The sequence below is a fragment of the Pituophis catenifer genome, unplaced genomic scaffold (genome assembly GCF_029215685.1).
Source record: "Pituophis catenifer annectens isolate HBS135680 unplaced genomic scaffold, rPitCat1.0.hap2 SCAF_1, whole genome shotgun sequence".
Taxonomy (NCBI): domain Eukaryota; kingdom Metazoa; phylum Chordata; class Lepidosauria; order Squamata; family Colubridae; genus Pituophis; species Pituophis catenifer.
This window is the reverse complement of record NW_027256881.1, coordinates 95,215,115-95,230,936: the sequence shown is the minus strand read 5'-3', so window position 1 is coordinate 95,230,936 and position 15,822 is coordinate 95,215,115. Positions and strand designations below refer to the sequence as shown.

The 15,822-nt window shown below is 39.6% G+C and overlaps 1 protein-coding gene across 1 annotated transcript; it reads left to right on the top strand.

The window, feature by feature from the left end:
* Nucleotides 1-4,379: 4,379 nt before the first annotated feature.
* Nucleotides 4,380-13,350, top strand: GJA1 (gap junction protein alpha 1). The gene is made up of 2 exons (XM_070952885.1): nucleotides 4,380-4,609; nucleotides 11,912-13,350. Exon 2 carries the CDS (start codon nucleotides 11,928-11,930, stop codon nucleotides 13,074-13,076), a length of 1,149 nt encoding a protein of 382 aa, XP_070808986.1. The 5' UTR covers nucleotides 4,380-4,609; nucleotides 11,912-11,927; the 3' UTR covers nucleotides 13,077-13,350.
* Nucleotides 13,351-15,822: the final 2,472 nt, after the last annotated feature.

Genomic DNA, 15,822 nt, shown 5'->3' with positions numbered 1-15,822 from the left:
TTCCTGAGCTCTGGTACAAAAGGTGTGATGTGAGTCCAACAAAAACAAAATCTGAAATAGTGACATTTGCTTCAGTCTTAGATGTCATGGCAAAAGCACAGGCACTCTTGGGTTTGTTTATACTGATGATCAGACAACTTCTTGGAGATGCAGAAGATTACAGGAGTGAGACAAATATGTTTGTGTCTCCACTACAGCAACAGAGCTAGGAAACTCAGCATGGCTGATCAATGCCTTGAAATTTAGATAAAGATAAAAACAAGCACCCAAAACAAATAAATATGGAAATGCCAAGGTAACTTGCTTGCATTTCAGTCTATTAAATGCTTTTTTCCCCCTCAGAATCTTGTTCCAGGAAATCAAACTAAGTTTATATACAAATATTTCCATATTACCATAGTTGTAAATTGCTGATTAAAAGGTGGCATTTAAAATGAATCTAAGGTCTAGAGTTTAGTTATAAAGGTAAAGGTTCCCCTTGCAGATATGTGCTAGTCATTCCCGACTTTAGGGAATGGTGCTCATCTCCGTTTCAAAGCCGAAGAGCCAGCACTGTCTGAAGACGTCTCCATGGTCATGTGGCCGGCATGACTAAACACCAGAGGCACACGGAACACTGTTACCTTCCCACCAAAGATGGTACCTATTTTTCTACTTGCATTTTTTACGTGCTTTCGAACTGCTAGGTCGGCAGAAGCTGGGACAAGTAACGGGAGCTCACTCCATTACGCAGGACTTGAGATTCAAACCGCTGAACTGCTGACCTTTCAATCGACAAGCTCAGCATCTTAGCCACTGAACTATGTCTCTTTTAGAGTTTAGTTATAAATGTACTTTAATGCACTATGATGCTCATCTTCCTAGGCATAAAATCAAGTGTTGACTTTAATAAGCCTGGGTCCCAAAGAACCATGTGTTGAACTGTTACCATCAGTTCTAAACCAAAATTGAAGACTAAGACTAAACCTCCCCCCCCCACTAAATCCATCTTTAAATAAATTTAAACAATGTTCCTCTTTAATTTTAATCAAACGTTGCATCACTGGATTGCAGTGCTCAAGATGGCCACATGGTGGCAACACAGAGTTAGGATTTTCTGAGCCAGATATGGGAGTCTATTTAAATTATTAATTAGCTTTACAATAAAGTCTTTCCCAATTTGGTGACTTATCTATATAATTTTTTTAGAAATAAGTGGAAGTGGTTTGTAATGGAAAAGGGAGTGAAATTTTACCCACTCCTTCTTGGCCACGTACATAGTTGCAGTACAGCTGACTTTGGATGAGTCTGTATAGTTGATCCCATATCTGCATGGCTACAAATGAGCTGGAAAAGTTACATCATACAAAGGCTTTCGTTGTGGTAGGGAAAGTATATAGAGTACAGCTTCTGGAATTCTTTCCAACTCCTTAGTAGCTGTTTTGCCCTGGGCGACATCACTAGGAGGGAGGGGGCTTAGAATGGAGCGATCCGCAGCATTCCATGCCACTGCCCGCCTTTAACTCCCAGCTGGATGGACCCATTTTGGGGGCTGACCAAAACGACACCATTTTTGGGTTGGGTTGAAAAGAATTAAAAAGCAAGTCGCTGTGGAAATAATAAAAAGTTACAATATTATCTAGAGAAAGTGAAGAAATAGGGCTGGTTCTCTCCAACTTTCATTAAATCTTTGACTTCTGACTGGTCATTTAATGACTGTTTGAAGTTAGTGACGGATCCTGAAAAAGGAACTTACAGCCCAGATTCTAAATTCTGGGGTCAGCTGTGCTGTGGTCACATGACCACAATAACCAGCCCACATTTATAGCCGTTAGCAGAGTCTCAGATTCTCGTGCCTCTGATTTACAATGTTTTTGCTGAAAAACTATGCTTTAAACCTGACCTGAAGTGAAGAATTGGTTCGCTAGTGACCACCATTTTCATTCTACAACTTCTGCCTTTATTTCATGACCATTGAGTTCATTTAATGAAGGACCATGTTCACTTAATGACCACTGCTAAAAGAACATAAAAACAGACACAGTCATGTGGTTATTCACTTTTCATGACTTGCGGACTCAATTATGGTCGTTAAGCCGAGGATTTCCTGTATTGTCAATCTATGTTAAAAGCATCCATGACACGAATTAGCAGTAGATTTGGGAGGGATTAAAAGAAATACTGTTATTACCTGCTAGAATTTGCTGCCTGGAGAAGCAAAAGATTGGCTAGGAGCCAGGGATGGGTTGCTGGGGGTTCGCAGGGGTTCGGGAGAACCTCTAGCTAAGATTCTGTGCAGGTTGGAGAACCCCCAAATCCCACTCCAGGCTGGCCCTGCCCACCCCACCCCACCCCTCCCAGGAGTCCCCACGTGGCCCGTTCTGGATGCAGGTAAGTGCAGGGTGCGCGTGGAGTCTCGGGGAGGTGAAAAACGGGCCTACCGGAAGTTTGGGAAAGCCGGAAACGGGCTCGTTTCTGGCCTTCAGAGGGCCTCCGGAGCCTGGGGAGGCTGTTTTCACCCTCATGGAGGCTCAAGGAAAGCATCCAGAGCCAGGGGAGGACAAAAATACCACCACTCCCGCCATGGTGCAAGAGGCCGACTAGGCCATGGCCACGCCCACCCAGCAATCGGGCAGAGAACCCCTTGCTAAAATTTTTGAAGCCCAACCCTGCCAGGAGCTAAAAGAATTTAAGCATGCCTCTGAAGGCTATTGAAAAAAAAGTCCATGTATCATGACTTTTCTGTACAATACTATATATTTGGTCTAGGTGGTTAAAGTACCAGTCTAGAAACCAAGAGACTGTCCTAGTCCCACTAGCCATGGAAACCAGCTGAGTGATTTTGGGGCAGCTGTTCTTTCTCAGACCAACCTGCTTCACATGGGGTGAACAAGAGGAGGAAGGAGTATTAGATAGGTTTGACACCTTTAGTTACTTATTAAGCAGTAAAGGTGTGATTTAAAAAAATCTTTAAGGCATCTAAAAAGAAACATGCTGAAAAGAGGTAGCAGGAAAGGAATTTTTTCCAGAAGCATTGATTGCAATGGCCACTGTAGAAATCAGGAAGCCCAACTTAGTTTGTGTTTCATAGCAAACAAGGTTGATCTAATAGTATATCTTGGGATAGATAATATACAACAGTATTCTCTTCTTTGAAACTCAAAGCTAGGCTGTTTTCCCCATACACACATACTAACATACAAGGCCGGATTTAGATGAAAAGAGGCCCTAGGCTATTCCACTTATGAGGCCCTTTCACCTATAGTGAAAGTGTAATTTTAATTTTGCTAACAATTTGAATGTAGGCCCCTCTTGATCTTGAGGCCCTAGGCTGAAGCCTAGTTAGCCTATAGGAAAATCCGGCCCTGCTAACATATATACCCATACAGACACCGATCCAATGTTGTGTATGTAGAAATCACTGCAAATATGAAGAACTATATAATTTGAGCTTGCTTCTCATCCTTTCCTACACTTAGTTAGGGTTAAGAACTTAGTTCCTAGGATTTTTGACACTTCTGTCCAATTACCGGAGAGTAGGCCTTGTTTTATGTAATAGCTGGCTATTCCACACCAAGTCTTTGACTCCAAAACTTTGCCACATTTCTTTAGTAGCAGTTCCTCTGTCATTCTCATTACCTCCCCCCCCCTTCCCTCCAACACTTGGAAAATAGTTCAATTGTGTAGAGTCTTGCAAGGAGATTTGGGGGGGGGGGGAAGGGGCGGATTCAGAAACGCACGGCTGAGGAAAAAGAGCAGTGAAGGCATCAAAGCCAACATAAGTCAACCACTAGGGGGAAGCCACTCCAGATGTCTTTCTCCAAGTATTGTCCTACCTTTTGAAATTCTCCAGGGAGAATTCACCCTGAAATTGTGCGTACACGCACGTTTGTGATGCCATGGCTTCTGTTGCTAATTCCCATATGCTTTTTTTTTTTTTTGGTGGAGGGAGGGATACTGAGTTGTGGCAGGCCAGCTGCTAATGAAATCCGGTGTAACTCATCACTGGCCCATGGCAAACCCACCATGCAGGTACTTCACACACCTTTGAAGGGTTGTGTTTCATGCAGTAAATTAAATGGTGTCACTTCCCTCCAGCAAGAGCAGGTCTGGATACCATCCCAGTTTGGTCTCTTTCATGTATCCCCATTCTTTAAAACTATGTGCTTACTCAGCCACTTCAGTCTCTCTGTCTGTCTGTCTCCCCGCCCCCCCCAACCCTATTTTTTTCCCCAAGCCGTCTCCTGCTTCTGTGTCTTCTCTTGAGCTTCCTCCTCCCCTCCCTTGGCAGTCCCACCTCTAATGCTCTTCACCCCTCCTCTTGAGCTCCTCCCTCACAGCTAGTGGCTGGAAAACTTTTAAAAAGCTCTCTCAGTTCTTCAAGTTAAGAGTGACAAAAAAGGGGGTGTTTGGGATGTGAGGGAGGGTGTGCTCTTTTCTTCCCTTCTAAAGGCTGCCTCAGCAGTTTTCTTCCAGGCAAAAGGGGAAGGAAGGACACCAGCCATCATCTGGAGAACAGACTGGGAGACTTTAAAGTTTAAATAGGCAGGTCTGAGTGCCTGAAATAGGCACTTGAGTTTTAACCTCTGGAGAACTGAAAAGCTGAAGTCCTTCTCTGCTGAGCAGGAAGGTAAGGATGGGGGGGGCAATTTTATTTGGAGTTCATTCCAAACAAACTTTCTTAAAGATTATGGTTACCTGTGATTGGAAAACTATACATGTAGTTATATCTATCTATCTATCCAAAAGTTTACATACATACATACCTAATTTTTAATGTGTATATAATATGAAATGTTTCGATATCATTTTTTATGTTGACCGGTAACAATTATAGCTTCCTTTGATATTAATGCCTTTTTTCCAGAACTTTTTTTTTAATGTGACTCTTACCTTTACCAGATTAACCAACTCGGGAGGAGCCATTTGTTTACTAGTTTAGCTTTCTCATCCAGTATATCATCTTGTTTAGTTTTCATCTTATTTACTGAAGGAGAATGTTTTTTTTTTGTCTGTGTAACCAAAATTCTTTACAGCAAAACAGGCAGCCAACTTTGAGGAAAGGTACCCAATGCAGCAATCTGCTGCCGTTTCTCGATTCCTTTTAAAACTTCTCTAGAAATCTGAAATTACCTTAACTTCTTCAACTCTCCCTCCCATCCTCCGCCATAAAGATGCACACGTACACACATTTTGTTTTCATATGGAAATGTGTGATTCGGGTTTTCTGGTTCGTACCAAGCATGGTCCTTAATTGAGGCTTTGTTCAAAGGCTGCTTCTGCTGCTGCTCGGATGGCTTTTCACGTGGTCTCCCTCACCTCCACCTCCCTTCTCGTTAATGGCAGCAAACGTTGGAGAAGGGCTCGAAGCGAGGTTGCCTGCAACTGGGTTACCTTGAATCCTAGGAGCCCGCAGGATCCGGGCGGCAGAATCGCTTCTGCCTTACTCGGTTGGCAGCTTTAAAGCAAAACTTTTGTTGTTGTTGCAACCTGACATTGTGCAAGACAGGCGTTCGGGGAATAGTAATCTGACTGTGTGGCAAATTAGTTCCTGGGATCCTAGTAATCGCGATTTAGCACTGGAAGGAAATCCGTGTCTATGTTCGCTGGGGGTTTTTCCCCCCCTTTTCCTGAAGGCAATCGTTTTTATTCCTTCTAGTTAGCATTGAGAAAGTTTTTGGTCGCTAAGGAAGGCTGAAAACCAAAGCAGCCAATCTCGTTTTGGTGAACTCCTTTGCCCTTCTCTTATGCCAGTCTTCGTTCTCTCTTCTGCCCTAGTAGATTGGTCAGTCTGCTGGGCGTACAATTTTAAAAACAGAAGAATTTAAGGAGAGATTTGTTGGCAGAGTTTTGTTAAAGCCAGCGAGGTCAACTGAATAGAGAAAATGAGCCTCTCTTTTTCAGAAAACTGCTGGTCTCTTTGGGGAGCGGGAAGAGGAGGTAGAGGAAGGGGCATCCCTTCAGCTATGAAGCCATGAGTTTCCAAAGTTTGAAAAAAAGTGTTTATAGCAGCTCTGAGGAATGACTGGTGCTAAACTGTGATATATTTCGATAGCCTACAGATGAGAGAGGCACTTCTGGAATGCCACAAGAAAGAAATTAGATGTCCTGTTTCTTAACAGAAATACACTTTTGATTCACAAGGATAAAGTTTGTTTAGCAAGAAGTGCTTTGTTGTAGCTGAGCGGTTGATCTCTGGATGTGGGGAGATGGCAAATCCAGGCCAAAATGAGAGATTTGGAGGTTGTGGTGATGAGGAGATAAAACTACCTTTAAGTTTTGAAGGGAAAAAGGAGATAGGATGGGAATAAAACTTTTGGGTAAAAGAATTTTGCAAAACAAAAAAAACAACAACAACCAAACTTCTAAAGTGAGTTGTTCCCATTTTATAGCTGGGTAAATGAGGCTCACAAGATAAATAACCTTAGGAGAATTTGGAGCTGAAGTTAGTGACTAAGATGGTGTTCAGTGAAGCTTACCCCTTGGTATAACTTTAAAAATTGCAGCTTTAACTTCCGTAACAGAGAATTCAGAGTTGTAACTCGTAAGTAATTTTTATTACATCCAGTGAGATTTAATTTTGCAGTAAATGAGCTTGGAGTTTTTACATAGCATTGCAAATATAATGCAGATTTATTATGAATAAGTCTCTTTGAATGTTATGATTTAACCTTATATGTGTAGGTTAAGCTGCCTGTCAACCAGATGTGAAACAAATCACACAAACACATACATAATGTGTATGTGTTGACCCAATTGACTCAACTATATTTTTTCAAAGAAGATTGTTACAGAAAATTACATAGCTGTAAAGAATAATTGTTCATGCCGCCCAGCGTGTTTTTCAAAATGTTCCATAGGTCTTAGTAGACATTAATCTTCAGCAAATGTCTGCAGTTTTAGCTATAGGATAGGATTTAGATGTAATATTATTAGGGCTCCAATAGAAATTATTAGAATTATTACTGCTACCGGATCTGGCTTGTAAAACTCCATATAACCACCAGATGGCAGCAATAATCTCTTTAATATTGTAGAAAAGTTTAGTTGCCTGGTATTCTGTACTTTTTTCTTTTTTTACATTTATAGCCTCCTCCAAGATCCTCCAAGTAGTATTTAAAAATCATCACCTCTCAATCCCAACTCACCCCCCAGCCCCAAAACTATGTTAGGCAGATTAGGCTGTACATGGTGACTGGCTCTAGAGAGCACAATGAGCTTGTGGCTGAATAGGAATCTGAACTTGGGTCTCCCTGAGCCAAATCCACTTCTCTAATCATAACAGACTGGTTTAGCAATAATCCCATACATTAGGGTCCTTTCAGGTCTCTGCTGTAACCGGATTTGTATTCTTAGTACAGAGGCTTTTTGAAGGATTTCTTGGTTGTTTGGATTTTTAAAAGGAAACTATCAGCTAAGGCATCTTCCAGTATGAAATTCCCTACTATTCATTGTATTCAAAGACATCTGTGTTTGCATTCAACTTTTCCCTGTTAGTTAATTACTGGCCCAGTTTTGCTATTCTTTGAGCAATTTATGATGTCTGTGGAGGACTATGTGTGACACAGGTTCTTTTTCTAAATCATGCCCAATTCAATTGACCCAGACTGGAGAGAGATGCAAAGCACTGGTCTCTGGAGAGGTGCTTATATATATAATATACTATATACTATATATATATATATATATATATATATATATATATATATATATAGGTAGGTAGGTAGGTAGGTAGGTATGTATATACCCTACACACACACATACATGTGTGTGTGTATTCTGCAAGTATATACATACATCATCATTTTAGCCACTGTCTATCCACTGCAGGATGAAGGCCTCTTCTGCATGTTTTCAACCATAATGTGTGTGTGTGTGTGTGCTTTTTGTATTTTATTGCTATCTTTATACTATTACCAGTTGATACTTAACCATTACAATATACTATTGCTTTTCAATTACTTCTATGACAATGTTTATACTATTACCTATTTCTCGATTATAATTAGCTATATCCTTTGCTCTATACTATCTATTACCCTTATGCATTAATGTCTCTCTCTTAAACCTGTTCTGTCTCAAGTCCCCGTTTTCTTTTTTCGTCTTCTGTTAATGACCAGCATGTAGAGAGCCCTTGCATGTTTTTTATGTGGTGCTTTATTTTCCTGGGCTGCTATATTTTTCCTCTACATTTAGACCATTTACTCCTAAAGGAAAAACATCTCTTTTTTTGAGTGCTATACTCGGTTTGCTGGTGACTTGCAAAGCTCCAAAACTCTTGCATCTCCGCCCTTTTCCTCCCACACTTGGGTCAAGGTTTACCTGCAGCTGTGCAGATGCTGAGGGAAAGGCTCAAATGGGAGGGAAAGAAGGTAGCACAGGTGCTTGCAATTTTACTAACTAGCCTGTTCTCCCACAATATGTAATAATCCAGCACATCTGGGGAATCTAATTATTGTATCTTTGTCATCATATACAGTGTAGTATCCACATTTCAATCCCCGGAACACTCTTTTCATTAATTTTCTGTCAGCCTTTTCTATCCAAAAGCTAGGGGTTGAATTGCAAAAGCTCTCGCATACAGAACTCTGCATTACAAACACCACACCGCTATGACTTGGAATTCTGTGTGCCTCCCTGAGACTCCATTCAGTTATCCATATTAGGTACTTAAGGTTCATTGCACATCCTGAAAAACATGAACCTTATAATATGATTCATAGACCAACTTCCTTCATATTTCTATTTCCTTTCTTTTCCTTTTAAAAGAAGCACAATGACAGGTCTATAATCTGGATTGAGCCTGCTACTATCCCATCTGCCCTGCTAAAAATAAAACCCCTGTCCAATTATTATTGAAGTACAGGTAGGCCTCAACTTGTGACCACAAACTGAGCCCAACACTTCTATTGCTAAGCAAGGCGAGCGAGTTAAGTGAGTTGTGCCTCATTTTACAACCTTTTCACCACAGTTGTTAAGTGAGTCACTGCAGTTGTTAAGTGAATCTGGTCCCCCCCCCCCGTTGACTTTGTTTGCTGGAAGCCGACTGGGATGGTTAAAATAGTGACCATATGATCTTGGGACAGTGCAACTGTCATAAATACATGCCAGTTGCCAAGCACCCAAATTTTGATCACATGACCATGGGAATGCTGCAGTGGCCATAAGTGCCATTGTAACTCTGAACGGTCACTAAACAAAAGGTGGTGAGTCGAGAACTACCTGTAATATATGAAGAGAGAAGGCACTCTGTGGAGAGCTGTAATTTCAATTTTCCTGCCCTTCAAAAGTTGCCCAATGGATGTGACGTTTAGCAATAACTGCATGTTAAGCTAGTTGTTGGGTTTATGACATGCAATACTGTCTTTGGCCGTCCCCTGACTGCCTAAGTCTGACAAGCAGCGTCAATACAGTTGGCTGTGCTATATTCACATCTGGCTTGGCAGAAATGAAAGCTTGATTGCCACAGAGGGAAAGGAACACATTGCATTTTCCACAGATGCTTCCCACATGCTTGGCTGTGAACCAAAACGCCCAGCCAACAGCATGGCAAGCTTCTGTGTAAAGAAGCAGAATGGGGGGAGAGATCCATGTGAACCCTTTCAGTCACTATTGCGTGTAAGATTACAATTTGCCATTGGCAGAAAAGGAAGTTTTCTCCTTTTCTCCTTTACAAAACTATGCCTGTAGTTTTTAATTACCGTGAGTACGGTACAGATTTGATTTTTTTCATTGATTAAGTCTTCATTTCTCTTTTATTTTCTCCCTCTTTGGTGAGCCCTGTTTTGTGGTACAAGCATCACAAGAAAAAAAAAAGGTGCTTTTTAATGCCTAAACTAGTTGAAGACTTGCTGTGACAGCACAGGTGTGGGCTGAGCTAGGTGCAAGTCAGCAAAGTGTTGCAAACAGTAATTTATGACAACAATAGTATGCTAATCGCCAAGATAACATCAGAAAGAAGATAAATATTTTAAGAACAGGGTTTTGATATTTATTCACATTCAGTTCTGCATGGGTACTGAAAACATGAACCCTAATCATCATCTGATTTCAAATATTGTTATGTATTGTCCCAACTATCATATTTCAAGGCTTGTCATCTTAAAAGGAACAGTGGATATGTACATCTCTTTAAAAACCAGATACCACAAGTATTAACTTTTTCAATAGTGACAAAGACTGACAGTTCTCTGAATGTGACATGTTGTCTTTGCAGTACATATAAACCTGTTGTAGGTCTATGGTTGATATGTCTCTAGAAGTCTATGGTCTGTGTCTTCTAGTAAGTGAATCATGCACCTGATCATTATCCAGACTTCTTTGAATATGCAAAATATGACTGCCAGAGAAGCAAAATATTTACAGGCACTGCTAGGAATTAATTCGTGCTTTCTTTTGATTCTCTGATTTCATTGGGAGGTAACTTGCAAGTGTAGAATAGCAGTTATAGGCTAAAGGCCACAGATTGCATCATTTCCACTCAGGAGTATCTCAAAGCATTTCTTAATGGAGATATTTATATAGCATTTCTTAATGGAGACATTTTACAAATTCAAAGCAGCAAGAAAGAATGCCATTGCCTGGTCTACCATTGAAACATTTAGACCAGGGCTGATTTAGACCTTCAAACCTTTGAAATACCTAATTATTGGGACAGATGCTTTTGTAATCATGTTGAAGAAAGAAAGAAAAAATGCTTAGCCAAACACCTAATGAAATATATCATATCTTTAAGAAGTGCATATATGTATAACAGTTTTATTTTAATGCATATATAGATGCCGATGAAATGTTTAGCCTCCTATCCAGATGCTAACTCCAGAGGCTCTTAGTTATTCTCTCTTGTTAGTATTCTTTTAACTTTATAGCATCCTTGAATTAGGGAGCCGTTCAAAAAATTAAAGGATGCTTGTTGAACAGAGAATTGTCCTTCAAAAGACTGAAAAGAGACACTAGCAGTTGGCATTATACCGTTACATAAAATAAACAGTATAAAAAAATTAAGCAGGATTCTGTAGCATAGGACACATCAGCAGCCTACATATAACACATTTGTATATATTTAATTAGAGAAGCCCCACTGTGTTCAATCAATGGCGCACAGTGGTAAGTAACAATGTTTAGGATTGAAATCTCAATGTGATCATTAAGTGTATGTCAGTGTTATATAAACAAAAACGTGGGATATGAATCAAATCTATTAACCCAAATATTTTCATTTAAGGAACCTCACAGATTGCCAAAAGACAAAACTAGAATCCCTGTTTTCAATAAAACAAAATGTATCTCCCTGATATTTTTCTTGCATAGGCATTGATAGAGCTGTAAGAATTTTTAAAATGAATCAATGTTGAAAAACATTAGAATTGTTTGAGTAATTCATACAAGGCTTTTTTCTCCCTCTCCCCTCCTGGCAACCTAGTGAAGCAATGAAGTTAGTTTGCTTGTTACAACAAATTTAAAAATCTATATTAAATTGAAAAGAGATACTGCTGTCTTTTAATTAAATAAAAACGATTATGCACTATATCCTTCTGTAGTAATGGGCCAAAGCAGGATTCCCTGATTTATTGATTAGTATACTGTACTTTACTATTTTTACTTTCCTAGAATAATATTTTTGTTTTCAATTGCAATTTCAGTCTAAAATACCTTTATATTAGAAAGACACCCTAGAGTGGAATTGATAATGGCATAGGTATGCTCACAATTACTCTAAAGAGCATGGGCTTGTGCAATAAAATTTCCAGATTTTTTACCTTGTTTCACCACATGAGAAAATAGTCCTGCGATCATAACCCATTTGTCTTTCTTAATTTCACATGCAGGTTTCATCATCCCATCCTCATGCACGCACTTTATGTCTTTTCAAGAACAGTCATGAATGACTTATGCAAGCCGTGCTTCAGCTCTTTCCTTTGTTCTCTTTCAGGTAGCAGGTAGAGAAGATGGGTGACTGGAGTGCTCTTGGTAGGCTCCTTGACAAAGTCCAAGCCTATTCTACTGCTGGAGGAAAGGTGTGGCTGTCTGTCCTTTTCATTTTCCGAATTTTGCTTCTGGGGACCGCAGTGGAATCTGCCTGGGGAGATGAGCAGTCAGCTTTCCGATGCAACACTCAACAACCAGGTTGTGAAAATGTCTGTTATGACAAATCATTTCCGATATCTCATGTGCGTTTCTGGGTGCTGCAGTTCATTTTTGTTTCGGTGCCAACCCTTTTGTATTTAGCACATGTCTTCTATGTGATGCGAAAAGAAGAGAAGCTAAACAGGAAAGAGGAAGAGCTCAAGTTGGTTCAAAGTGAGGGGGTAAATGTAGACCTCCCTCTAAAGCAGATAGAAATTAAGAAATTCAAGTATGGAATTGAAGTACATGGCAAGGTCAAAATGCGTGGTGGACTGCTTCGTACTTACATCATCAGCATCATTTTCAAATCTATCTTTGAGGTGGCCTTTGTGATGATACAGTGGTACATCTATGGATTCACTCTGCAAGCCATCTACACTTGTGAACGGGTACCATGCCCACACAAAGTGGATTGCTTCCTCTCTCGTCCCACAGAAAAAACCATCTTTATTATCTTCATGCTGGTAGTATCTATCATATCTCTGACCCTCAACATCATTGAGATTTTTTATGTCACCCTCAAGAGCATTAAAGATCGCATGAAGACCAAAGGCAATCCTTTCTCACCTAACAGCGGCTTAAGTCCCTCCAAGGACTGTGGATCTCCCAAATATGCTTACTTCAATGGGTGCTCCTCTCCAACGGCCCCCTTGTCTCCCATGTCTCCACCAGGATACAAGCTTGTAACTGGAGATAGAAACAATACATCATCCTGTCGCAACTACAATAAACAAGCCAGTGAACAAAATTGGGCAAACTATAGCGCTGAACAGAACAGGATTGGACAAGCCGGGAGCACCATTTCCAACTCACACGCCCAGAACTTTGAATTTAATGATGAGCCGGAGCACACAAAAAAAGTGGCCTCTGGCCATGAGCTCCAACCTCTCACAGTTGTAGATCAGCGGCCACCAAGTCGAGCCAGCAGTCGAGCCAGCAGTCGACCACGACCTGATGATCTAGAGATCTAGCCCTTTGAAATTGCAGTCGTCAATGCGACTATGAAATACAAATTGTATTAGCACGTGGTGTTCATTTCGTTCCCACGGAGGTGGTACTTTAACAATCTCAACCAGGAGATTTTAACAAGCAATATATAATTATATATATATAAATATATATATATATATTAAAACAATGTTGATTTTTTTTTCTGGTAACTGGGAAGCAGGGGTGATGTGAGGGAGAACAGCACATAGTGATATTTAAAGTAGCTGGTTTAAAAGAAAATCTTAGTCAACACAACAGTAGGGGAGTTGGTCTTTTGTTTTTGTTTTAGAAAGATGATATAATGTCAGGAAATGTATGTCTATAATATGTTGATTTTTCTAAAAAAAATTCATTTTTGTTATACTAAAAAAAAGTTACACTGAAATAAATTTGGGGGAGGACGTTTAGGATGAAATTGAGATATCATTCTTTTACTGAACAATTGGCATCCTTAAGTCAGATATTGATCATTTTTCTATTAAGAACATTCCATTGCTAAAATGTGCACTTTGGGACAATTTCTTTGGATGAACTTGTCAGGCAGTTTATCTGTTTCCTTGGAATCAATCAATTACATTTCAGACAAGGCCCACCCAACATGCTTTGACCATTTTCTTCCTGTTTCAGATCTTCCAACCTACATTAAGGAATCCGTTCAAGGATATTAACTTCCATTCTACCACTACTGTAAGATTCTACCGACTTGCATATAGGATGCTATTCAAAGTTTCATTATTTTAGCTATGGTTGGGTGACCATCCTGAAACTAGCCAGAAACAGTTTTGCAGATGATCAGAAAAATTATTATTATTATTATTTATTGAATTTGTATACCGCCCTACTCCTGAAGGACTCAGGGCAGTGAACAGCCAAAAGATAAAATACATATAATACAAATGTTAAAAAACTATTAAAATACAATTAAATAATTTGGCCCAGAAAACAAAATTTAAAACACCCCAAATTTATAAGACAAATTTAAAATTTAAAAAAATTAAAAACAGTTTAAAAGAGAGGTTAGGCCAGACCAACCTGCTGGAATAGGAATGTTTTGAGGACACAGCGGAAAGCGCGCAGATCCAGGATCCTCCGTATCTCCGGGGGGAGTTCGTTCCAGATGGCGGGTGCCCCCACAGAGAAGGCTCTCCCCCTGGGGGTCGCCAGTCGACACTGTTTGACCAATGGCACCCTAAGAAGCCCCTCTCTATGGGAGCATACTGGTCGGTGAGAGGCTACTGGTGGCAGAAGACGGTCTCGTAGATACCCCAGTCCTAGGCCATGGAGCACTCTAAAGGTGGAAACCACAAATAGACAATGCATAATTGTCATTCACATGCATAATCATTTGAAGCTGTGAATGCAATTAGCATTATGATTTCCAAACTGTATTTTATTGCCTCCTATTATAGCCTATCCTACCACAAATAGACTAAGCAACAAACTGCAAAACGGCTCAGTGTCATGTGTGAACCCTACCATAACATTCATTAATTACTAGCTATAAAATGTGAAGCTGGACAAATGAAACAATTTTGGCCTGATGCAGTCATCTATTAGATGCAAATGTTTTCACAGTTAGGTTCCATCAGAAGCAGGAGATCGGACAACTGTGTGGTTGGAATCACAGCCACTATAACTGGAGTTATTTGTGGTTGCTATACGATAACTGGAGTTATTTGTGGTTGTTAAACAATCACACTGATACACCCATAAAATGGTTAACTATTCTGGGTTATCATGGGTCACTATCATGTTTACATTAAAAGATTCCAGCAGTGCAAACAAATCAGGTATTCTTTTAAAGAATTTCAATATTTCTATATATTTTGTAGTAAGTGTATTTCACGAATTAAGGATAATTTAAGAAGCAAGTCCTGGTGGTTGTTGAAAAACTGCCATTTGCATTCCAGCTAGACCTTTTGCCACAATAAAACTTGTCAGTAAAACATCCAAAGTCGCATATTTTTGCAATCAATTATCTTTCCTTAAAATTAAGGAAGAATTCTGCTTGTTTCTCCATCTTTTTATAATTTATGCTTGAATAACAATGATGGTAGTACTGGGAGAAGGGAAGATTGTTAGCCTGCCAATAATGTGAGAGACTTGAGGATAAATTACACATCCATATTGTGCAGTAACTGCAGGTATCGCGTGATAGCTTGAGAGGTGGAGAAATTATCTGCACTGCAACCTCATTGGATGGTGTGAATAGATCCTTACATAAACTGTTTTGAGCTGTACTAATAATCCCTATGCTGATTTTAAGATATCAAGAATGTTACACTTACTGTTCACTTATAAATTAGCTCAATAATAACATGGTTCAATTCACTTTTGATAGTCCATTTTTGCTTAATGACAGTTTTAATATTTGCACACATTTTTGTTGGGGTGTAAGTGAGGCTGAAAGTGTACAATTCTAATTTATTTGAAATATATACTAAGGAAATATACCAGTGTTTATTTTCCATTTTCAACCACAGTGCCTTTTAATTCAGCACAGTTCATGCAGCCTCGGTTTCATTTTGCAGCAATACAGATTTAAATGTTTATCTAATATGTTTTACTAAGTTGTTTGACATTCACTTTTAAAACTATTGTCAAGCTTATTGATTGCATGCATACCGCCATAGTTCATCAAATCACACTGTCTGGAGAACAAACCTTAGTCAATAAAGTTTAATTTAGTATAAACTGGTTTGTCAATAGTCATTCTGTGTGTTGGTT

What these genes read in the sequence shown, in the direction of transcription:
- GJA1 (XM_070952885.1), top strand. Translation starts at nt 11,928, where the DNA reads ATGGGTGACTGGAGTGCTCTTGGTAGGCTCCTTGACAAAGTCCAAGCC.